This window comes from Cajanus cajan, chromosome 6, assembly GCF_000230855.2.
Source record: "Cajanus cajan strain Asha chromosome 6, NIPB_CcT2T_4, whole genome shotgun sequence".
Classification (NCBI taxonomy): domain Eukaryota; kingdom Viridiplantae; phylum Streptophyta; class Magnoliopsida; order Fabales; family Fabaceae; genus Cajanus; species Cajanus cajan.
Genome location: NC_138522.1, coordinates 41,147,463 through 41,170,576, shown reverse-complemented (window position 1 = coordinate 41,170,576; position 23,114 = coordinate 41,147,463). Strand labels below are relative to the sequence as shown.

At 33.3% G+C, this 23,114-nt stretch overlaps 2 protein-coding genes across 10 annotated transcripts; one reads left to right on the top strand and one right to left on the bottom strand.

Moving 5' to 3' along the window:
• Positions 1 to 391: 391 nt before the first annotated feature.
• LOC109797911 (Galactose oxidase/kelch repeat superfamily protein) lies at positions 392 to 3,262 on the top strand. Of its 6 annotated transcripts, none has more exons than XM_020358071.3 (2): positions 392 to 518; positions 1,417 to 3,262. In XM_020358071.3, exon 2 carries the CDS (start codon positions 1,436 to 1,438, stop codon positions 2,864 to 2,866), a length of 1,431 nt encoding a protein of 476 aa, XP_020213660.1. In that variant the 5' UTR covers positions 392 to 518; positions 1,417 to 1,435; the 3' UTR covers positions 2,867 to 3,262. The 6 variants fall into 6 exon arrangements, with proteins under 6 accessions (XP_020213660.1, XP_020213658.1, XP_020213662.1 ...); XM_020358069.3 differs by having other exon boundaries at positions 445 to 666; XM_020358073.3 differs by having other exon boundaries at positions 446 to 666; positions 1,453 to 3,262.
• A 4,282-nt stretch (positions 3,263 to 7,544) lies between these two features.
• Positions 7,545 to 22,450, bottom strand: LOC109796730 (sporulation-specific protein). Of its 4 annotated transcripts, none has more exons than XM_020356495.3 (11): positions 22,044 to 22,450; positions 20,680 to 20,874; positions 17,880 to 18,080; positions 17,172 to 17,294; positions 16,895 to 16,932; positions 16,686 to 16,815; positions 11,197 to 16,356; positions 9,994 to 10,128; positions 9,628 to 9,729; positions 9,401 to 9,543; positions 7,545 to 8,227 (listed from the first exon to the last, which is right to left on the bottom strand). In XM_020356495.3, the coding sequence occupies exons 2-11, from the start codon at positions 20,755 to 20,757 to the stop codon at positions 7,987 to 7,989; spliced, it is 6,351 nt and encodes a 2,116-aa protein (XP_020212084.1). In that variant the 5' UTR covers positions 20,758 to 20,874; positions 22,044 to 22,450; the 3' UTR covers positions 7,545 to 7,986. The 4 variants fall into 4 exon arrangements, with proteins under 4 accessions (XP_020212084.1, XP_020212083.1, XP_020212082.1 ...); XM_020356494.3 differs by having other exon boundaries at positions 22,159 to 22,450; XM_020356493.3 differs by lacking the exon at positions 22,044 to 22,450 and adding an exon at positions 21,697 to 22,021.
• Positions 22,451 to 23,114: the final 664 nt, after the last annotated feature.

The window sequence follows — 23,114 nt, the reverse complement described above, 5'->3', positions numbered from 1 at the left end:
AAATAAATTAAGTTTATAATTTTTTAAAATTAAAATTATATAATATTTTATTACATAAATTTAAATTAATATATAAAATATTTTTATAATTATTTATTTATTTAATATTTTATTTTATTAATTTAAATAGATAAATATTTTATATGTTAATTTGTATGTATATAAGAAAAATTATATAATTATTACAATATAAATCATTTCTCGTAAACGTAAAGTATAATTTATTTCAAAATTTAATTTACAATCTACAAAATAAAATATTAAATTAGTATAAAATTTAAACTATAAATAATAAATATTGATTTTGTATTATAGGCGGAATAAAATAGTAGTTATTTAAATTTATCATAGATGGGCGGAGTGATGTGAACAGTGAACGTGCAGCCACGTGTTAGATTAGAGTAATGGTGAGGTGATTACTGATTAGATTTTAGTATTTTGGATTTAACATTGGTTGTTGGAATTTGGAAGCTGCAATGGAACTTTCAATTTGAACTGTGCGAATGCCATGCGATGATGTATGTATGCCAATGCCATGCCACTTTCCCACGTTCTTACGTTTCCATCATTCCCCTCTTTCATTTAATTCTTCAATCCATTACCTTCTCTCTCCTGAATCTCAAATCTTCTCATACTCATACATGTTTCAATTTTATTTATTTCACTGTAAGTGTCTCTTTCTCTTTCTCTTTCTTTCCTTGATTTTAATTAATTCTCTGTTCCTACTAGGTTCTTCCTTTTTCTGACTCTAATTTTACTGTTCAATTTCAATGCGCATCCTTTCAAGTTTTGCGTATGGGATGTGTTTGGAGAAGTAGGGAATCAGGGGAAGGGGGGAAAATACTTTTTTCAAGTGCTGCTTGGAAACTCTAGATTTTTCTTTTTTTGGGTAAAATGGTTTCAAAATATTGTTGTCCTGCCTGAATTACATCTGAGGAAGGTGAATTTCTGAAATTTTGTTTAGGTTCGGGTGTTTCTTTCAATTATGCTTCAGCTCTGGATTGTCTTGGATCTGCATATTCTGATATATTGGATGATGTGATACTTTTCCTTTTTCCCTTGTGTATTACCTGCTTCCGATGGCCACTGTGTAGATGATTTTACTACTTTTATCTGCAACAAGTTGTCAATTGTTTTCTTCATTCCGGGAATCTGGGGAGTGAAGGAGTCATGTGGGTGTTTTTCTTTTTAATTTCTTTTCAAAAGGGAAAATCCTGTTGCCTTTAAAGTCCTTGGAGAGTGTTTGCAGTTGCATTTCTCTCGTTGTTTTATTGTTTTGAGTGATGGGTTGTTGTCTGATTATACTGCTTTTCTGTCTCTTTAATTTCTACTGGATAGAAAGGGGTCATTTGATGCTTACAATGCCTAGTTTTGAGAACTCAAATTTCCTCTCCTGGTGATTTGTTTTTCATGCAGATATTGAGTTTTTCTAGACATGGGTTCATTTTTCAGTGTGGCGAATTCAAAATCTGACCAAATTGAAGGGAATGGGGTCTCTCCAAATGAGACATGTAAGAGGCAAAGAATGTCACCTGCTGTTGATGAAGAGAGTCCAAGACTAATTCCTCATCTCCCTGATGAGTTATCACTTCAGATTATTGCTAGACTTCCTAGAATTTGTTACTTCAGTGTAAGGCTGGTATCAAAGAAATGGAAGTCAACTATCATGAGTTCGGAACTATATAAAGTAAGAAAAGAACTTGGAACAACTGAAGAGTGGCTGTATCTGTTGATTAAGGTTGGAGAAAATAATCTTCTGTGGCATGCTTTAGATCCTCGTTCTAAGATATGGCAGAGAGTGCCTAATATGCCCAATTTGGTTAACGAAGAAGAATCTAGAAAACGTTCTTCTAGGCTTTGGATGTGGAACGTGGTGGAGGGTATCAGAATTGCTGAAGTTATTAGAGGCTTTCTTGGACAGAAGAATGCATTTGATGAAATGCCCTTTTGCGGTTGTGCAATTGGAGCTGTTGATGGATGTCTCTATGTTCTTGGTGGATTCTCTAAGGCTTCAACTATGAGAAGTGTCTGGCGATTTGATCCGATACAAAATATGTGGAGCAAGGTGACTTCTATGTCCACAGGTCGTGCATACTGTAAGACAGGCATCTTAAATAACAAGCTTTATGTTGTTGGAGGGGTTAGTCAAGGTCAAGCTGGACTGGTTCCACTCCAATCTGCTGAAGTTTTTGACCCTTCTACAGATACATGGTCGAATGTACCTAGTATGCCATTCTCTAGAGCTCAAGTCCTGCCTAGTGCTTTTTTGGCTGACATGTTAAAGCCTATTGCCACAGGACTGACCTCATACATGGGAAGGTTGTGTGTTCCACAAAGTCTCTATTCATGGCCTTTTTTTGTTGATGTTGGGGGAGAAATCTATGATCCTGAAACTAACTCATGGATAGAAATGCCAGTTGGAATGGGTGAGGGATGGCCTGCAAAGCAGGCAGGTACCAAATTGAGTGTTGTGGTGGATGGTGAATTATATGCTTTTGATCCTTCTAACTCTATGGATAGTGGGAGGATCAAGGTATATGATCAAGGTGAAGATGCATGGAAAGTAGTTATAGGAAAAGTGCCCATATATGATTATGCTGAATCAGAGTCCCCATATCTACTAGCTGGTTTCCATGGAAAGCTTCATGTCATTACCAAAGATGCCAATCATCATATTGCTGTTCTGCAGGCTTGCCTGCGCAATAATTTGGAGTCTTCACCTTCAGTGTCAACTCTGTCACAAAGTACATTGCATGAATCTCCAGAACTTGCTGCTGAATCAGATGCAGCAATTGTTTGGAGGGTAGTTGCCAACAGGGATTTTGGGCAGGCTGAACTAGTCAGTTGCCAAGTTATTGATATCTAGATGGAAAATCAAGCAATGAATGTGATAAGATGTGAATGTATCAGTTTGTTGGAAGTTACACGTGTTAGCCTCGTGTCATGGGAATGGGATTGGGTCCATTTGTCTTTTCAGTGAGTCAGGTGTCAGCAAAATAGCGACTGCTGTAATATTTTGCCTGTAGCAATTAATCTTTTCATACGAGGGAAATAACTCCCCATAGGAATTGTCAATTTCGGTACTATGATATGCTAGAATAATATCAGAGAAATTCATTAGTGTCATTAGATTACATTAGATAATACGAATAAGAAGCCGAATATGGCATGGAAAATATTAACGAGTGTTCAAGGCTCTTGGTCAAGGAATTAAATAATAAAAATATAGCATTTTTTATGGAAAAATGCAATATTTTATTAATGCACTTGTATTGTTATTTTTTTTTTGTATTTTATTCATTTCAAATTATTTGTCATTTAAAAGTATAATTTATTTTAGGTTTTTGAGTAAGTGTTGATCTTGATCTTTGTAGACAAATTTCATTATTTTTTATCCTTTAAAATTTAAAATTATTAATTTTTATTATCAAATACAATGGTTAAATTATTGAATTTTGTATTTTATAAAAAAATTATTGAAGATGTCATTTCACTAATTTGATACCGATATTTTACTAATTTGACATTATGATATTAACGAATGCTGACTTTATATATATATATAAAAGATTTGTTTATTTCAATTAAATTTATTTCATTTAATAATTCATATTTTATATTAAATCTCAACGATTCAATTTAAAATTCTTAATGTATAGATTAAGTTCGTAAATTTTTAAAAAATTTAAAAATATTTAATACTTTATTTTAATTTAAATCAACATATATTTATTTATTTATTAAATGAAGTAAATTTACGTAAATTCACTTCTCATATATATTGGTGTATATTTTTCCAAATTTAGTTATTAAAATTTAAGTAAAGACTTGAACAAACATTAGCCATTGGTCGAAGTTTTAACTTTGTAAAATCATTTATTAGATATAATTATATTTAAATCTCTCTTATTAGAAGTTGATCAAAACAATTAAATTTAGCACAACTAATTGCATTTAATGATTAATTAAATTGATCATATTAATGTTATTTATTATATAATTAAGTTTAACAGACCTTATTTTATAATTTTAAATAAATAAAAGTTCAATCAAACATAACCCTAATTTTAGTATAAAATGACGTATTTAAGAAAATTAAAAATAAAAATAAATGAGAAAATCCTCAATTTAATTCGTCAAAATCACATACACCACCACATTAGTTTCTAAATTGGCTTTGTGAAATGAATCCTTTAAACATTTATATCATAATTCCACCAGCAAAATAATCTTCAAATGATTTTTCACGCTTCATGGCTGCATGTGTTATAGGAGAGATAAATATGATTAATATTAAAGAAAAAGAGGAGTGGGAAAGGAGATAGACATCGTAACGAGGATTGTATATGAACACTAGAATGTTACTGAATGGGCCATGTGAGTGGTTCGTAGCTGAGATATTTTTGCATGTGTGATCCATATGATGGAAGGCACAAAGGTCCACATGAAATTATATATGCTCGTGCTTCTCTACCAAAAAGAAAAATTAAAAGAAGAAACACGCAAAAATAATGAAGGGAGGAGAAAGAGACGCCAAAAAATCTAGGTCCAGGTCCACAAAAATCACATGCGTTTAGTCAGAATTTTTTTTTAACGTGAGCATAAGAGATTAAAAATAAATATTGATTATCATCTTATGAATAATCAAATTATGAGATTTTAAGTTGTATAATTTTTTTCAGTAAAAAAAAAGTTATATAAATTTTTAAATAGACACGCGACATTAAATCTTGACAATCTATAGAGTTACATTATTTAAATTTATATATCTCATTCTCATAAAAATATGCTAGAGATATATCTAGTGAGAAGATTATTTTTATGAGTGGGAACAATAAATTTGGGTCATACGCATGTAGATAATTTGCTTCTAATCCCTGTTATTTTTTTTTACGAAGATTAATTCAAAATAAGCCAAAAATCATAGAAACTAAAACAATATATATAAGGGTCCTTTTAAAAAAAAAGTTAAATTACACTTTTAATCTTTCAATTTATTTAATTAGTTAATTTGGTCTTTCAAATTAAAAGCTTCAATTTGATCACTCAATTTAAAAATAAGGCTAAAAACCTATTTTGCTCCCTTATAATAATTATTTGTTTCAATTTAGTCCCACTTTTATTTTTTTGTCTCAATTTCGTCCCTAATAAATTAATTGGTTGCAATGTAAGACTTCCGTCTAAATTATTTAAACGGAGTTAACTGTTGGCCACGTGGCATGCACGTGGATGCCACGTAGATGCATAGGTGGATGCCAATTTTTTTTGAAAACACCTGGAACCAGAACGGTCGGTCTGAAACCAGAACGGGCCGTTCTGGGTTCAGTCTCGGTGTGTTAATTTTGCATCCGAAACAGCCCGTTCCAGGTGCAAAATTAACACACTAAAAATGCAACAAGAACGGGTCGTTCTAATTTCAGAACAGGTTGTTCTGGTTCCACACTGTTAAACACAAACTGTCAATGATTATAGTTCACGGTTGTGAATCGTGGAAGGAAAAAGACCCAAAGTACAAAGCATTTCAAACACTAGATTTGGTAATATTGTCGATGAAAATTGATAACTTCAATTGCTAAACAGTTGGGCTATACAGTATATCATTAAGGAAAATGCAGTGTATCACTAAAGACAATGATAACAAATTTTATTTCATTGTTAGTCAAACTAGAGTGAACCACTTACTACCAAATTGACACTATACAGTAAAGGATGAAATGACATGGTATTTTTTCTTGAAGTCATTAACGATGTACGCCAACAACCTATTCTTAAAGAGGTAGAACCTGAAGTAAAGGAAGAGGATACACAGAACTAACATTTCACCACACAACCACATGCAGGGACAAATCTAAATTAATCATAGTAAAAAAAAAATCATTCTTTTTTTTTTATATATAAAATATTAATAATTTTATAAAATATATATTATTAATTATATTTTAATTATCTTGTTATATCTAATATAATAAATACATTAATATATTTTTTTATATTTTATTTTATTGTTTAATTATTTTTTTATTTTTTGGTAAAATTATCTTCACTTTTAATGAAGAAAAAATTCACCTACTTCAAGATTAAGTCTTGATAGATTTATTTTACTTAATAATTAATATTCTATATCAAATTTTTAAAAATTTAATTGTTAAATTAAAAAACTTTTCATATATTGATCAAATTTATAAAATTTTTAAAAAAATTAAAAATCATATGATACTTCGTTAAATTAATTCAAAATAACATAAAATATTTTTGTTTTAAATGAGTGTAAAAATTTAGAGGACACTAAAAGAAAATAAATTAATAATTTTATTATGTTTATCCTATTAATTTTTATCATTTTATTCTTCTAATTTTAAATAAGTTGCAAAAATTATTAAGTGACACTTAAATATTTCTTCAGACAGAAAGAGAAAAAGAAAAAATTATCACTCTATTTATAAGACAATTGTATTTTATAAAAATAAGTAATTTTAAAATTTTTATCATAAAATATTTTTCAAAATTATTATAGTTCTGGAACGGACTGTTCTGCATCTAGAACGGGCCGTTCTTTTGTACTCGTGGTGTGTTAATTTTGCATCTAGAACGGCCCGTTTTAGATGCAAAATTAACACACAAAGTGTGCACCCAGAACGGCCCGTTCTAGTTTCAGAACCGGCCGTTCTGGTTCCAGGTATTTTCAAGAAATTTGGCATCCACCTGTGCATCTACGTGGCATCCACGTGGTCAATAGTTAACTCCGTTTAAATAATTTAGACGAAAGTCCCACATTGCAACCAATTAATTTATTAGGGACCAAATTGAGACAAAAAATAAAAATAGGACTAAATTGAAACAAACAATTATTATAAGAGACCAAAATAGGTTTTTAGCCTAAAAATAAAACAATATAATATTTTTTTATCAAATTGAAATTAACAACATTAAATTTTTAATACATGTAATGATAATACATGCCATGTTGGTTCATTTAAAAAAAATTAATGGACTAACTTAAACCTTTTAATAATAGAGATCAAATTGATCAAATTAAATAAAATGAAGAACCAAAAGACTAATTTAGTCATGAAAAATATATTACAAGACTAGAAACATATTTAAAGTTCATTATCTTATAAAAATAATAAAAATAATAAAAATAAAAATAAAAAACTCTTTTATGTTTAATATTATCAATGTAATAAATTATTTCCTTATTTTTAGTCAAATAAACTAATTAAATAACTTGTAAAATACCTAACCAGATACACCTATTATCATGTTTGTGACAGCTTAAGTAAAACGGTGGGGCCATTTGCAAAGGGAATATTTGGATACCATTCAAAATCTCTGTGCTTCAGAGGATTTGACTTGGATTCTTACCTTACAGCTTAAACTAGTTGATAGCTTAACTTTCTGACTTAACAACCAACTATCCAGATAATCAATCTCAATATTTGGTTTAACATGGTTTTAATTACAAACATAGAAACATATAGTTTTTTTTTTTTTGATAGCTATAATATTCATTCCAAGTATTTAGCACTGAAAATGGTGACTAATTTTCAACAACAATCCAGAGTGTATACATAGAAACATATAGCTAGTTCCGCTGGAAAAACAAGTTTTCACAAAATTGTTTTAAATAGAAATAATGTTCCTGTACAGAAAAACAATTGCAGTATTCAGGCTCGGGTCAAAGATGTTACAGGGATATATACTTGGATTCTTAACATATTATTTTATTTACACAAAAGTATTATCTGCTGCTTAACTTTGGAAATGATGTAACACCATACCAACCCTTGCAAAAATATAACCTCTTGCCATAGCTGATGGGGCCCCTTATATAGCATAATCTATCTATCTATATATATAATAAACAGAAGGGTAGATATGATGGGGCCACGAATATCTTAATCAAGCATGAATTATTATTAGCCTGTGCAAGGGGGTAAAAAATGCTTCCTTACTGTGGCTATAAGGAAGTGGTAGGTTGATGAATTAATTTGAAGCCTTCTTAGATGCTCGAGTATTTTTAATAGTCATCATGAGTTTTTGTCTCTCACCTTCAACCTCTGCAAATTGAAGACTTAATTGAGAGTAACGATCATGCATCTCTTTCAGTTCTGTCTCCACGGCAGAGTGTCTTGTCTTTAGTTCTAACATATCTTTAATTAGCTCATTGATATCCCTGAAGCTTCGGAATACTGCTTCTTCATCACTGTGCTGTTTCAAGAAAGAACTGAAACATAGAAGAAAAATGCATCAATGCTAATAACTCTGGATAAAAGGGTCAGATTAGTTTTTAAAAAATGATTTATGTCCGCCACTACCAGATTCTGAAGAAGAGAAAAGAAATCATAATATACATTTAACAATTGAATTTGAACATGTGGAAACTTAAGCGGAAGTAAACAATCAAGATACTCAAATAAAAAAAAGGCAAGATCAATAATGAGAAAATACATGCAACTTCCACGTCAAAAGAAAAGCTTGATCAAAGTTAGGTCTGGATCAGACAAGTACCGAAGGGTTTAGATTTAATTGTCATGCTTATTCATAATTCAATCTTACTAAATTAGATTTCAGAACAATGTAAAGTAGGCTTGTGCTTTGCCCATGCTTCAAGCCCATACGGCTTTCGTGAGGAGTTGTGCTAAACATATTAGTGAAAAGGTGACATGTTTGATATATTTTTTTGGTGAATGTTGTTGGAAAGTCCCAAATCGTCTGCCTCATTTCTTCAAGTGCGATTTATATATCTTTTGGACAATTTCACTTGATGCCAATTATTTTAAGATGAAATTTAATATGGTATTAGAGCCTAGAATCCATCTTCTTGGTTTACCAATTCTAGCAGGCATCACCTGATTCGATAGACATCTGTCGAAGAGGGATGTTACAAAGTCTCACATCACCTGTCTCAAATATCTGAGTGTGATTTATATATTTATTGAACAACTAAACTTAATGATAATTGGTTTAAAGATAAATCTAACATAGTATCAGAGCCTAATGTCCATCTTCTTGGTTTGCCTATTTTGGTAGGCATCACTTGGTTTGGCAGACATCAGTGGAGGGGGAGTGTTAGGAAGTCCCACACCGTCTACCTCAATTCTCCTAGTGCAGTTTACATATCTATCGGACAACTTATTTATGTCAATTGATTTTAAGATGAAATCTAACAAATATGACATGTTTGACCTATACCAAACAAATTTAGCTTGTGGAATAAATTGGTTCTTGACAAATCACTTTTCAAAATATTCCCAGCGTGAAACTGAAGTTATGCATCTTACTGGTCATCACTCATCATATTTTAATCAAATGAAGAAAGAGGTGGAATCTTTTTGTGAAATGCTTCCAAAATTGCAACTTTTATCAAATCTCATTACTGTTGCAAAGGAGAGGGTACCTCTGAAATTGGAAGCTTGATGACTTCTTGGTCCGCAACGCTTCAGCAAGCTCAATCTCCAAAGCAAGCACCCTTTCTAATGCATTACCGCTGACAGAGAATTTATCAAAAACAGGGAATATGTTTCCTAACTCTTGATTGGCCTGAGCAAAGTACAAAATTAATAAGAATCTAGACAGAGGTATGCTTCAAAGCAATCAATGCATCAAGTTACAAGAATCTTTTACCTCATGTAGCTGCATCAGTTCTCTTTGCAGCCCTGGAAAACTTGACTCATGACTATGATCATCTACTGAAGAAAGCATGTTCTCGTTTTTCATCCTTTCCAACTGCAATCAGAAAACAGATCTTAGAGATCAGACAAGACTATAAATGTGGCAACTCAGACCAGGAAAACGCAAAAGCTATCTATATTCCCTAGAGCACAATATTAGACAAGCAAAGTACTGCTTTAAAGAGTAAGGAAGACTGGAGGAATAAAGAAAAGAGTAATGAACAAAAGAGAAATGAAGAAAAGACAAATGGAAACTAAAATAGACGGAAAAAGAGACAAATAATGACACTTAACTTGTTTATGCATTTTAAAAAATTACCTCCTTATTCAAGTGGTCAATGATAGATTTCAAACTTTCAGTTGATGCCACATGCTTCATTACTTCTTCTTGGTGCAAGTCCTTTTCAGTTCCAAGAGTTTGGCATCCATTCATAACACTTGGTGCAAGAGGATCCTATCAAATAATTATGCAAATAAATTGTTGTCTTACCACTCAAGATCAATGAAGAAGGCATACCAAGAGAAATTAAAGGCATTGCTTAGCTCGAGAGAAAATATAGGAAGCAAAGAAGAAAGAAGGAAAAGAAATGATACTCAATTCCAAAGTTTCCTTTCTCTCCTATGCATACTCCCATTTTTTATTCCATACTTGCAAATTCCTTGCATAGAACTTTAAAGGGATGCACATTTCATTAAGTGAAAAGTTACGTGTGAACTAGTCAACTGACACAGTGACAATCAATATTGCAAGACAAAAGTCTTAAGATTATTGAAAATATCGGACTTCTATTGTAGGCAGTTAAGATTCTCAACAGAGGAACTGCTGTTGTATTTTATCACACTCCATGAATACATATAACAACATGCTCAATTCATAATAACCTAATAAGATGGTTCTTAACTTGTAATAAACAAAGAATACCAATGAAAAAAAATATTTTTTACAAATAAAACTCCTAGATATCAGCATTTAACTAGAAAATGATTTCCACAAAAAATACATTTTTCAAGGATGGTACTTATCTGTGATAAATTATTAATGGCTAATAACTTGTCCAGAATGAATAACTGAAAAAAGGCAATTAGGGGCCTGCACATAAGTTTAGTAGGACTTTCTTCTAGCCAGGTAATCACAATCGTGCACAATGTATTTCAAAAGATTTAGCTCTAATATGGTATTTAATAAACAACGTAGGTTGCTTTAGTAAGTTTCAACCTCTAAAATGAAACAGTCCTAATAATATGATTGTATCACCAAGGTATACAAGAACAGTAGAACAATAATCATTGAAAGTATGAGAATAATTCAACTACTAAAATAAAGACTAAGATTCCTTTCTTAACTAAAATAAAGACTCAGATAATAGCTAGTGTCCTTCAGAAGTTTGAACAATCAACATTTTTTTGCAATCAAAATATGTTTTTATTATTGTATCAATATATCATCTTAGAGATAAGTTGATTTCTTCTTTGTGAATGGTAATAAAGATGTTTGATTAAAATAAATAAATAAATCAGTTACCTTGGGTTGCATATTGACGAGTAAACTTGCACTCTCTGGCTCATGACTGCAAGCTTCACGAGTAGATTTTTCTTGAGGATTCAATGAAGAGGAGAATACACCATTGCCCTCATTCAGAGCAGTCACGTGAGATTTTGAAGTCTCAACTAATTCCTTTGCCAAGGTAAGCTCTACTTCAATTTTGGACTTCTCCTCATTGCATTTTACAAGTGAAGCTTCAAGCTCTTGCTTTTCTTGCTTACAACATTCAAGGCTTATTGCAGAACACTCTTTTTCAGCCTTTATAAGATCATAAGCATTTAACAAATTGCGTTTATCAGAAATTACAGCCTGTAGCTCAGCCTCCAATTCCAAAATCTTCATCCCCAACTCTTCATTAATTTTTATTTGAGAAGCTTCAGACTTTTTTCTATTCTCAGTTTCATCAATTGCATCTTGTAGTTTCCACAGCATTTCCTCACTATGCTTTTTTGACAAAGACAGCTGTTGTCTTAGTTCTTGCAACTTTGATTCATATTGTTCCTTGATAAATGCGATTCTCAAGGACTCCTGCATAGCAACCGGTGCTCCTTCATGTCCTCTTCTGTCATGGGCATTTAGACTCTCAGCCTCAGCTTTGTCTTTTAGTTCCTTAAAATGAATAGACAAATTCTTAAACTCCTCTGTCTTCAAAACCTGTTCAGCAAGCCTCCTGGTAAGTTCATTACATTGGTTCTGCAGCCTTATCAGCTCATCGTCTGATTGTTTTAATGAAGTGAATGCAGTTTCCAGTTCATCCAATTTGTCCTGGAGAACTATACACTTGAGTTCAGCTTCTTCCTTGGACAAGAAGAGTTCTTCAGCATCTCTGCAACAACTTGCCAGCAATTGCTCCATCCTTTCAACCTCAAGGATGCACTGTCTTTCATGAGTATAAGAAGTATCATTGACCTTCTCTGTCCTACTCTCATGCTCCTTGAGCTCGGACATCATTGCACTGTTTTGATCAATTAGTGCTCTATTTTGAGCAGTCAAGACCTCTAACTCAGATTTCAGGAAGTCAAGACTTGTCAACAATCTTGTATTTTCTTTAATGCAAGTCAGTTCTCTGCAAAGACATCCATCCAATTCAGATTCTACATCAAGATTCTTCTTGTGAAGCACATCAAGTTGCCTGCAAGTAGAATGGAGTTTCTCAGCAAGCTCCTCCATATGATCCTCAAACTGAGCTCTTGTATAAGTCATAGCAACATCTGTAGCTGCAGAAAATTCATGCATTTCAGATAACTGAGTTTCCAGACAACTAATGGAAGAATATTGTTTTAAAGCATCTTTAAGATGTTCCTCAGATTTCAGTTGAAGATCTGAGATTCTTGATTTTTCAAATTCTAAGTCTGTCACCATTTGCTTCAGATGGATCAGTTCTTGTCTGTTCAGATCTGAGTCCTGAAGCTGACATTGCTTCTCATTCAATTCTACTGTAAGATCTGAAATTGTTTTCTCCAATTTCTCTCTGACAGTTTTCTCAGCATGCAACTCATTATGCAGAGAATGCAAGTTCTTTTCCAAAGAATTAAACTCAGATGAAATCTTGGCAGACTCTTCTGCTTTTTCCTGTAAAGACAAAGCCAAATCTTTCTTTTCCTGCAGCTGCATTTTCTTCTCATTCAATTCTGTGGTAAGATCTGAAATTGTTTTCTCCAATTCCTCTCTGGCAGTTTTCTCAGCATGCAACTCATTGTGCAGAGAATGCAAGTTCTTCTCCAAGGAATTAAGCTCAGATGAAATCCTGACAGATTCTTCTCTTTTTTCCTGTAAAGACAACTCCAAATCTTTCTTTTCCTGCAGCTGGATTTGCTTCGCATTCAGTTCTGTGGTAAGATCTGAAACTGTTTTCTCCAATTTCTCTCTGACAGTTTTCTCAGAATGCAACTCATTATGCAGAGAAAGCAAGTTCTTCTCCAAAGAATTAAGCTCAGATGAAATCATGGCAGATTCTTCGGTTTTTTCCTGTAAAGATGACTCCAAATCTCTCTTTTCCTGCAGCTGGATTTGCCTCACATTCAATTCTGTGGAAAGATCTGAAACTGTTTTCTCCAATTTCTCTCTGACAGTTTTCTCAGCATGCAACTCATTGTGCAGAGAGTGCAAGTTCTTCTCCAAAGAATTAAACTCAGATGAAATCTTAGCAGATTCTTCTATTTTTTCCTGTAAAGACAACTCCAAATCTTTCTTTCCCTGCAGCTGGATTTGCTTCTCATTCAAATCTGTTGTAAGATCTGAAACTGTTTTCTCCAATTTCTCTCGGACAGTTTTCTCAGCATGCAACTCATTGTGCAGAGAATGCAAGCTCTTCTCCAAAGAATTAAGCTTGGATGAAATCTTGGCAGATTCTTCTGTTTTTTCTTGTAAAGATGACTCCAAATCTTTCTTTTCCTCTATGATTGTTAACAAGGTCAGCTTACACATTTCAAGGTCACTAGATGAAGTATCTAGCTTTATTATTTCTTGAGCAAGGTCCTGATTTCTGGAATTAAGCTGTTGCAGCTCTGCTTCCAAATGATCCAGACCAGACAAAAATTCTTTGTGATGCTGAGAATATAATTCTTCAGCTTCAAAACCAGCATTAATCCTGTCAATGATCACCTCAAAATCTAACTGAAGTTTCTGCAACAGAGTACCTGACATACTTATCTTATGTAACATCTCTTGCAAATCATGCTCAAACTTCTGTTTCATGACTAGAACATCTGATTCTGCAGTATTTAAAGATACGTGAGCCATATGTTTTTCATGCACTAAAATCTCCTTCTCTTCAATGAGTAGCAGGATTCTATGAAACGCACTCTGTTGCAGCTCTTCTAGTCGCAATAAGAGACCTTCTAAGTCTTCACATTCTGAGTCCATACAGGCAGATCTACTACAAAGGGAAAGTTCACCTTGTCTTTCTTCATATGATGCAAGCAATTTCTGCAACTTATTAGAAAAAAAGATGACATTATTCTGCAGATTATCCTTCATAGAAACTTGCTCGTCAAATTTAGTTCCAAGAGATTTTAACTCTTCTTGCAAAATGGATATTTCACCGAGAAGATGATTACTTTCTAGGCTCTCTTTTTTCAATAAACTCTTCAATTCCGAGTTTTCTGTACTGCATGCCATGTACTTGTCCTCAAAACTTCTACACTCTGTTAGAAGAACTTCCAGCTCATTAATTTTCTTAGTAAGAACATTGTTTTCATGAACAAGATCTTTTAAATTTGCCTCTAAAATTTGGTTCTGGAGAGCAATATCATTGCTCTTTGCAGTGCAAATCTCCTTGTACTCATTTAGCGAGACAATGTCATTCATAGCATTCTGCAACCTCAACACCAGTAACTCATTGGATTCATTTGTAAGCTCCAGCTGCTGGGAGAGTTGAACAATTTTCTCTTTCATGAGTTGAATGTCAAGACTTGCTTCAAGCAATGTTTCTTGCAAAGCCTTAGAAAACACATCTGAGTATATATTTACAAAATGCATTTGACTGATTTCTTCTTCAACCTGCCTGTATAATCCCTCTTGCAACTGAAGTGATCTTTTCAAATCACTAAGTAAAATGTCTTCACCCAAATGTTGTCTTTGTAAAGAAGAACTGTGGTTTTGACTTAGCAATCGACTGGAAGTATGACCTTCTGAATTTTTTGGATATGTCACTGGTTCTGGGCTACCATCAGTGTTTGGATATGAAGAATCAGAAAGGGTCTGCTTTATGAGATTCTCATTTGTCTCATGCATAGAAAGAACCTGGCAAGAAAGCAGTTCAAGATCTTTTTGCAATTGACCAACGGCAATAGAATAGTTCAATCTAGCCCTTTTAAGGGCTGCTTCTGCAGAAGTAGCCCTTCTTTCAAACTCACTGTTCAGAGACTCCAAAATGCGATTGTCTTCAGAAAATTTCATTATCTGCTCATTCATATTCTGGTGCATTCTCTCCATCTCAGTCTTACCAGCAGAAATTGTATACAAGCAAGTAGAATGTTCATTCCTAAGGTTCTGCAACTCAGCCATCATCTGCCTTTGATTCTGCTCAAGTTCCTGAATAAGAGCTTCATAGTAGCACTCCATCTGGTCCATTTTACGCACAAGGCTTTCCCTCTCAGTTTTGGACTCATCCAGCTCTCTTAGAAGTTCAAAGATTTTTTCTTTCATAGCAAGGGTAGGATCAACTGAACCAAACTCGTTAGACACAAGGCCAGGTATGCTAAGATAATGATTCATGTTTTCGGGTTGAAATAAACCTGCATCAGACCCAATATCTGTTAAAAATTGTTCACTTTTATGTAAATCCTTTTTCTTGTTCTCTCTTTCATTGACAGCTTTGGCCCCTGAAATTGGTTCTCCTGATTCTTGTTTGAGATTCTGCAAAATCACAGCCAGTGCTTCTAACTCCAAGTTAAGGAATCTAAAATCCCTGTCAGGAAATCCCATAGACACCTTCTGAATATCTCTTAACTTATCTTCCATGAGCAAAAGCCCCTTAATCCATTTATGCTGTAAATTTTGAAATAATTTATCCCTATCTGTATCAATAGGTTCTTTGAGAGTGAATGCCAATCTCAACTTAGAACTTTTAAGCTGCTCAAACTCATCTCTAAACTTTGAACATTCTGACTTTAGTACTGTGACCTCCTTTGCCAACTCTTCTCCTGATGAAATCTCAGTAGCAAGTTGCCCAGAAAACTTAAGTGTTTCAACGCCTATTTCATCAGCATGGTTTTGCAAAGAACTTACCTTCACTTTTAGATCAAGAATAGATGACTCAATTGCTGCCAGATTTCCCTTAAGTTTGCTGCTGCTACTATCTTCAGAAGCAGCTGAATAGTCTACGCTCCAACCATGAACCCAATCACTTCCCTGTGAGGGAAACTGATTATCAGGTGCCTCTCCCTTCTCTGGCTGAGGACTTTGACCAAGAGATAGTCCACCTAAATCACCAGAGACTGCGCTTTTAAGACTGTCCACTTCATGTGTACTGGAGATATCATGCTTTTCAGTATATATGCTTCCAGAAGTACTAGATGAGCCATCAAAGCCAGCAGCTGAGTCAGCATACTCTTCATTTACCCCTGATTCTCCTTCAAGTGAAGAAATACGGGGGAGATCTTTAGATTCTCTTTTCAATTTCACTCTTGAATTAACCTAATTTCATGAAATAAATAAGTGGGGATGTGTCAAACAAGTGGGAAAAAAAATGCTTAACTTTTAGGAAGTAAATCAAACCAACAAACACATTGGATGGATACCTGATGATACATCTTTTTCGTTATAAAAAAACAAAGTTATATTTCATCATGAAGAACGCATAGTTGCTAAGTATTTTTCATTAAGATTAAAAAGGAATGTATGTGCATGTGTATTCTGTCTGTAATTTTTATTTTCATTTTTAAAGAATGCCTTAGCCCTTCCAACCAAGCAGGGGAGAGAAGGAATATAAGAGTAATGCTTGCAAAGGGGAGAAGATATGAAACCTTATTAATATGATTATTGACATTCTGGTCAGGAGATGACTCTTTGCTATCAGCAGATTCATCATGAGTACCTTGGTCAGAGGTGTTCTGTAGACCCTTCTCTCTAAGTTCCCTCTGCTGCTCAAATTCTCTGAAAGTAATAACAACATTAAATAAATATATCATTTTCAGAAGAAGCACATCCTTAAATGTAAACTCATTTATGGTACCTGAAACCAGTTTTGGAAGTGAGAAGCTGCACTGTGACCTGGCTTCAAACAAGAAAGAGAAACAACACATTAAATGTGATACCTATTATATCTCTAGCAACTGAAGAACTTAAACAAAAATATGCAACAGTTGTATGTCATTGCACTAGGTATACAGAAATGCATAAACTATTAGATTGTACTGCCACACAACCATGTAAGTGCAATAGTGCATAACCAATAAAGTAACAAACATGAGAAAAATAAATCAGAGAAATATGAAGTCAGGGATCCTCACATGTAGCATGACTCCAGTCTCACTTCCATTAAGAGGCAAAGAAACAGCTGTTGGCTTCAAGGCATCAACAAAATCAGCTAGATTAATGTTGGCCTCGCCAAGGATGCTAGATCGTGATGAACCCTGTAGTGGATAGGCCAAAAATAAAGTTATTGAAGTTCTAATTTCTAACAAGACTAATGGCCACAAGCATCTATCTCATTGGAAAACATTCAGTTTTTTGCTATCAACATTCAGGTATTTCTGAATCCTGATGGTTGCAAGCAGCAATGGAGATGGTGGCGTGTCATAAAAACAATGAAACTCATTTTATATATACTATGAATTTGTTATGTTCTTTAAATAAGTCAGTGTTAATTAGATTTTAATCCTAACATTAAGATCCATTCAAAAATCTGAATCTGATTATTTTGAATAAAACTTTTAAATAAAAAATAATGATTCAAAAGTATCACTGATTATTGCATCACACTGTTAAAGAATATAATCAAGATCTCAAAGCATCAACTAGGTAAACAAACCAAAAATATGTTCATTAAATATGCAGTTATGCACCATTAATGTGAGTGATATAGTGAAGGTTTATGCATTAAGCCATAAACAATATGATTAACTTGTTGAATTGGGTTTCTGTATTTCACGTGACACTTCTATAAATGCTATGGCATAATCAATTGTGTTCATTTAAAAGTCATGAAAGAACATTACCATCCCCACAAGAAGTTTATAAAACTTCTCCTCATATTGTCTAGTTTTAATGTCTTGGAGGAGTCTTGTAGTTTCATAGATTGGATCTGCCCACTTGCAGGTTCCATTTCTCACATTTGCTTTGGTTGTCTTTGATGTAGCCTTCCCAGAGTCGGCAGGGATGAAAGAGATAAACAATTTATCCCATCCAGATTGTGGAATCTAGACCAAACATAAACAAAACTCAACTTAGTAATTGCATAAAGAAATAGATGTAGAAGTCTAGAACTATGGAGTATGGACTCAACAACAGTAACAATAATTCTGTCCCAAAACAAAGCTGATTTAATGCAGACTCCTTCCAAAAATTTCAACTAACCACGAAAACTGCCTAAATATAAATTCTCTCCAAGATATCACCTGATCGTGCTGACAATATTAAGGGCTATGTAACTCTACCAGATAAAGAACTTGAAGCAGCTTCTTTCATATTACATTCTCAAGATGGAATTTTAAAATAGCAAATAGTCAAGATAGAGGTAGAAATAATTTGAAACAATTAATATAAATGAGTTCAAGAGAGCTGAGTTGATAAAGAAGTCAATACTTGCAAAGAGACCTCAGATACTTTCTAGAGCTTGATTAACTATTCAGCAAGATATGGAAGTTAAGCCTAATCACTGCAGCAGTCAGCTAAACTTGATCAAGAATTTTAAACCTTCAACAGTGGCATAAACCTAAAGTGTTCATTCTTCACAAAAAGATAGTAGACCATTTAACTATTAATTATGTCACACGTGAACAGTCCCTAACCCAATAAAAGATATTTGAGCCATCACATGAAAAAAAAAATATAGGATATTCCTAATATGAGGGCCATTTACTTTAATTAAAGCCAAACACTGAACAAAGTAAATATGTATCACCTTCACTTAGGTTTAGGGCTAGGGCCAATGAAATGTAGTCACTTTTCACATAAATAGGTTGTTCATCTGCTTCTCTTGTTTGTTTTTTTTCCTTGAAAATATTTAAGTGGGTCTGGAATTCTACATTAGATTCTTAACTAAAAAGCCAAGGTTTAAAAAAAAAAAAACTAGTCATTAACTTAGTGGCTCAGTGTTGTTGGAGGCAATGGTCAATGATTCAAATCTAATCTTAGACCACTAAGTACATGAATCAACTGTTACAAAGTTGTTCCAACTTAACCAATAGTCTTGAATTTGAGGCTTAAATATGTAGTTGTGTTAAATATTCAAAAGGAGAACTTTGTTGTTCATAGTGATCCTACACGATTTAAACAAGATTGTCTCTGGTAGAGAATACTTGTAGTCTTTACCAAAAAAAAAAGGTAGTGAAGGGGGAAACAGAAAAATCACACTCTTTATGTCCTCATCTACCCCAATGTAAGGAATAATCAATAAACATTTTTCATGTTCAGGGCATGCGGTATTTAGAAGCTGTTTTCAGTGCTTTAAAAGCACCAACTTGAAAGTAATGAATTATATTTCCAATTTCCAAGCCTCCATATTGCATTCATTATATCTAAATTGCATGCCATCCAACTGCATGAATACATTGAAATGAATCTTAAAAAATTGAGATAGGCTATATTAATTCATATGTTGAACAAGATGGAGCTTTCTGTACCTTTGTCATTGATCCAGCTTAGATGATTTCTTTCTATTTCTTAACAAACCATTTTGATATTAACCCATATCAATTCATTCAAACATATAACTAACTTCATGTGTATCAACCAATCAATTATCTCATAAAACAAATTCAAATTACTGTTGTGTTCTCAGTTATTAAAGCTATTTAATTACTTCAACTATAAAAAATACATCAATAAATAATAGATGATAAAATAGGGGTAGATTTTTCACATGGCTGCATTCAACAACTTGTGAAAAGAAGCATATGTATTTTATTTGACCTTGATATAGCATTGTTTTACTTGTGTGAATCTTGAAAAGCTGATACATAAATGTTGGTAACCAAGGCACAGCTACATCATTCAAATAATTAATATCTGCTCCAAGACATGCTTTCTATAAAACAACCCATTGCCTATGAATTTGATGTTCTAATCATGTTCCCAATTGGCTTAGATGGAGATTATCTCAGATGTTAAGCTCATATATAAATTTTTCATTTATAGTTTTATAATACCTAGCCAAAAGCAAAAACATCAAGTGACTGAAGGATAATAATCATTTTGGTGACATAGCTCACATGTTTACATTGAAGAATGGAACAAAGTCAAAGGAGTAGAGTAACAGAGAAATAGGACGATGCTGAATGTTTAAAGGATGTCACTACTTGCTAGATATATGATTGTCATAAACTGATTAGCATGATGGAGAATAAAAACTAAAAAATCAGATAATATACCAAAATAAAAGAAGTTTACAAATTGGTTGGAACATAACATTGATAAAGCAATATCATATATTTGTATGTTTGAATTAAACATGACGGAGATGATAGAATCACAATACATACTGACAGACATGAATATTTGAAAACTGGACAGAATTTAGTAGGACAAATGAGAGTGTCAACCATCATATTGACAGACATGCAAAGTATAACATAATGTCAACTAAACTTCGAATAAATTCTGAGAACTGTAGGTTTAAATGGAATCTAAGACCAAATGTGCAGAGCACTCAGATCATTATTTGAGTGACAGATTGGAGTTTTCTAAGTTACAGTGATTATACTCCCTTCCAACAACCTAAAATTAAAATTCTTCTTGTGAAATTTGAAATTACCAGCCCAAAGAATGAACAAAAAGTTGCATAGATGGGAAACTTACATGTGTGGCATGGAATTGGAGCCGGAAAACCACCTTTACTTTTGTCTTCTCAATCTTCCACTTAGTAACCCTCGACATTGTTCAGAGAAATTAATCAGACCTTATATAAATTACTGCATAACTTGCAGGTTCTTTTTTCATTCCCAGTTCCCACACAGGGCTAATTGCTTACAGAGATAGCCACCAATGCAGCACCTAAATGCAAAGGAAGCAAAGAATCCACGTTTACAAGTATCCTTTTCTTTGGCACAAACTTACTCAAGCAAACTTCAAAGGCAGTTCATCTATGAAAAAAATTAAAATAAAAAACTCAAGCCAATTTAGGACCCACTGATAGAGAATTACAAGCACCACGACAGATAAAGAAATTACTAAAATATCTTAGATGAGTTAAACAATTTGTTTAATTCAGAAAACTTGCAGAGATAAAAGGGCTCAGCCAGAACACATTTTGGAACCTGAGAGATAGGGAAAGATATCCTAATTGAGCAATGCATCAGTCTTTTCTAAGGCACTTCACAACAGCAATGAACCAGTAAAGTTTTGGGGAGAAAGAGATCCAGTAATATTATTACGAAGGCTATCTTCGTATAACTGTAATTTGAAATTACTAAACCAAAAAAAAAAAAAAAAAAAAAACAGTTCAGCAGCGAGAGGCACTAGGAACCCACAATTTTGAACAGACTCATAATTTCCAGCTTCAAGTTAGTCAAATATTACCCAAAATAATGGAACAAAAATGCTAGATCTCCAAGTTAAAACATCAGACAACACCTTATTTCCTAAGAATTAAAAAGGAAAATTATGTAAGTCAAGCACATTCTTCAATCAGACAAGAGTCCTTCCAACTGAACTGAAACAGTTCTTCCACCAAATGGAACAACTAAATCCAACATTCTCCTCCATTTTCAGGACAAAAAGAAAAAATGGGGGCAGAATCCAATTGGAAAATAAATTTTTATAAAAAAAACAAAAAACAAAAAACAAAAAAAAAAAAACTTTTTTTCCATGGCATACCTTGGTGAGAGACGAAAGGTGCAAAATTTAACCGGGAAAATCCACGGATCGAGCAGAAAGAATTCGAATTTAAGCAGAGGTGGAAGTGGGAGATGGGAAAAGGAGGAGGACCCCGAAAGATGCTGATTTTAGACAATGGCACTCGTATTATACTGAACCCCAAAAAAGACTCAGAACCCAAGGACTGACAAAAGCATAGAGTAAAAGAGAATCCTAAAAACCCCAATGCTTACACAAAGCTAGTAAAATAATGTAGCTAAAAATAGCACTATTTTTTGTATTTTCCTCCTTATAGATATTGTTCACACTTGCATAATTCAAACAAAAACATTACCAACGAGAATTACCATAGGAACACCTCAGTGCCCCATAAAGCCTGACACCTAAGTCTTCTCAAAGTTACCGGATGTAACTTACTTATTTTTATCTTAATCTTAATGATAATTGAAACAGTGTTCTTACAAAAGATTGGAGGCTACAAAGCAACTTGGGTATATTGGGTAGGTGCCCTTGCCCCAGATCTGTGGCTGCTTAAGAAACAAGAAAGATTGAGACTTTCGAGGCAAGTATCAAGATTGAACTAAGACCCACAATGAGGAAAGAGAGAGAGAGAGATTTGAGGTGTAGTGTTGTGTGGGCTTTGGTTTGTTAACATTTCAAAGAAACAGCATAAGGGGCTAGCGTGGCGTGGATTAGCAGGAAAAAAAATGTTATAGACATTAATAAGTAAGGTAAAATGGAGCTGTGAAGGATTAGACGTTGTATCAACTTCAGTAACCCACTAAGACTATGCCTCTGATTAGTGATTATCACTGTCTAATTGTCTAATTAGACACATAAGTACGAGTTGGGTGGGGGTTGTAATTACTAATTAGATTCGCATTTTTTTAAAAAGTTAAATTTTTGTTGTAAGTGGAGTTTTCTGCGTCAAGGGGTTGTGACTAAATTGGGACATGATGAGGACAAAGAAGCCTTATCCCTCCTTGATTTATGGCTGGGTTTAGGGGCTTCTTGTCATTTTGGTGCTGTTTTTAGAGTCTATGAAAATGCTTACTAATCAAGAAATATGAGCAATTTTCAGATTTTTATTTTTCCTTTTTGCAAAAGAAAGATTCATTTCAACAAATTATCCAACATTTTGTTTCCCTGCTTGAAAGTGAATTATTAGCAAGCTCAAACCTCAAGCCGCCACCTAGTGTTTATCTAAATCTAGATTCTCATTGTACCAAAGGGTGTTTAATTGTTTAAATTATTACTCGTATTAGTCTATGACAGACACTTGAGTGTGACTTTAATTTTGTGTAGAATAAATATTAAAAAATTCGGTGACGTGTTTTAGGTTACAATAATTGATTGCTTATTAATTGAATACTCCTTCCGACTCATTTTTATTTGTGTTTTACACCAGAGTGAGATAG

Bases quoted from the DNA above. Each gene is read 5' to 3' on its own strand.
- LOC109797911 (XM_020358071.3), top strand. From the start codon at position 1,436: ATGGGTTCATTTTTCAGTGTGGCGAATTCAAAATCTGACCAAATTGAA.
- LOC109796730 (XM_020356495.3), bottom strand. From the start codon at position 20,757: ATGTCGAGGGTTACTAAGTGGAAGATTGAGAAGACAAAAGTAAAGGTG. The intron at 16,816-16,894 runs GTACCATAAATG...TATTACTTTCAG, and splicing joins ACTTCCAAAACTGGTTTCAG to AGAATTTGAGCAGCAGAGGG. The intron at 9,544-9,627 runs GTAAAAGATTCT...TACTTTGCTCAG, and splicing joins AACTGATGCAGCTACATGAG to GCCAATCAAGAGTTAGGAAA.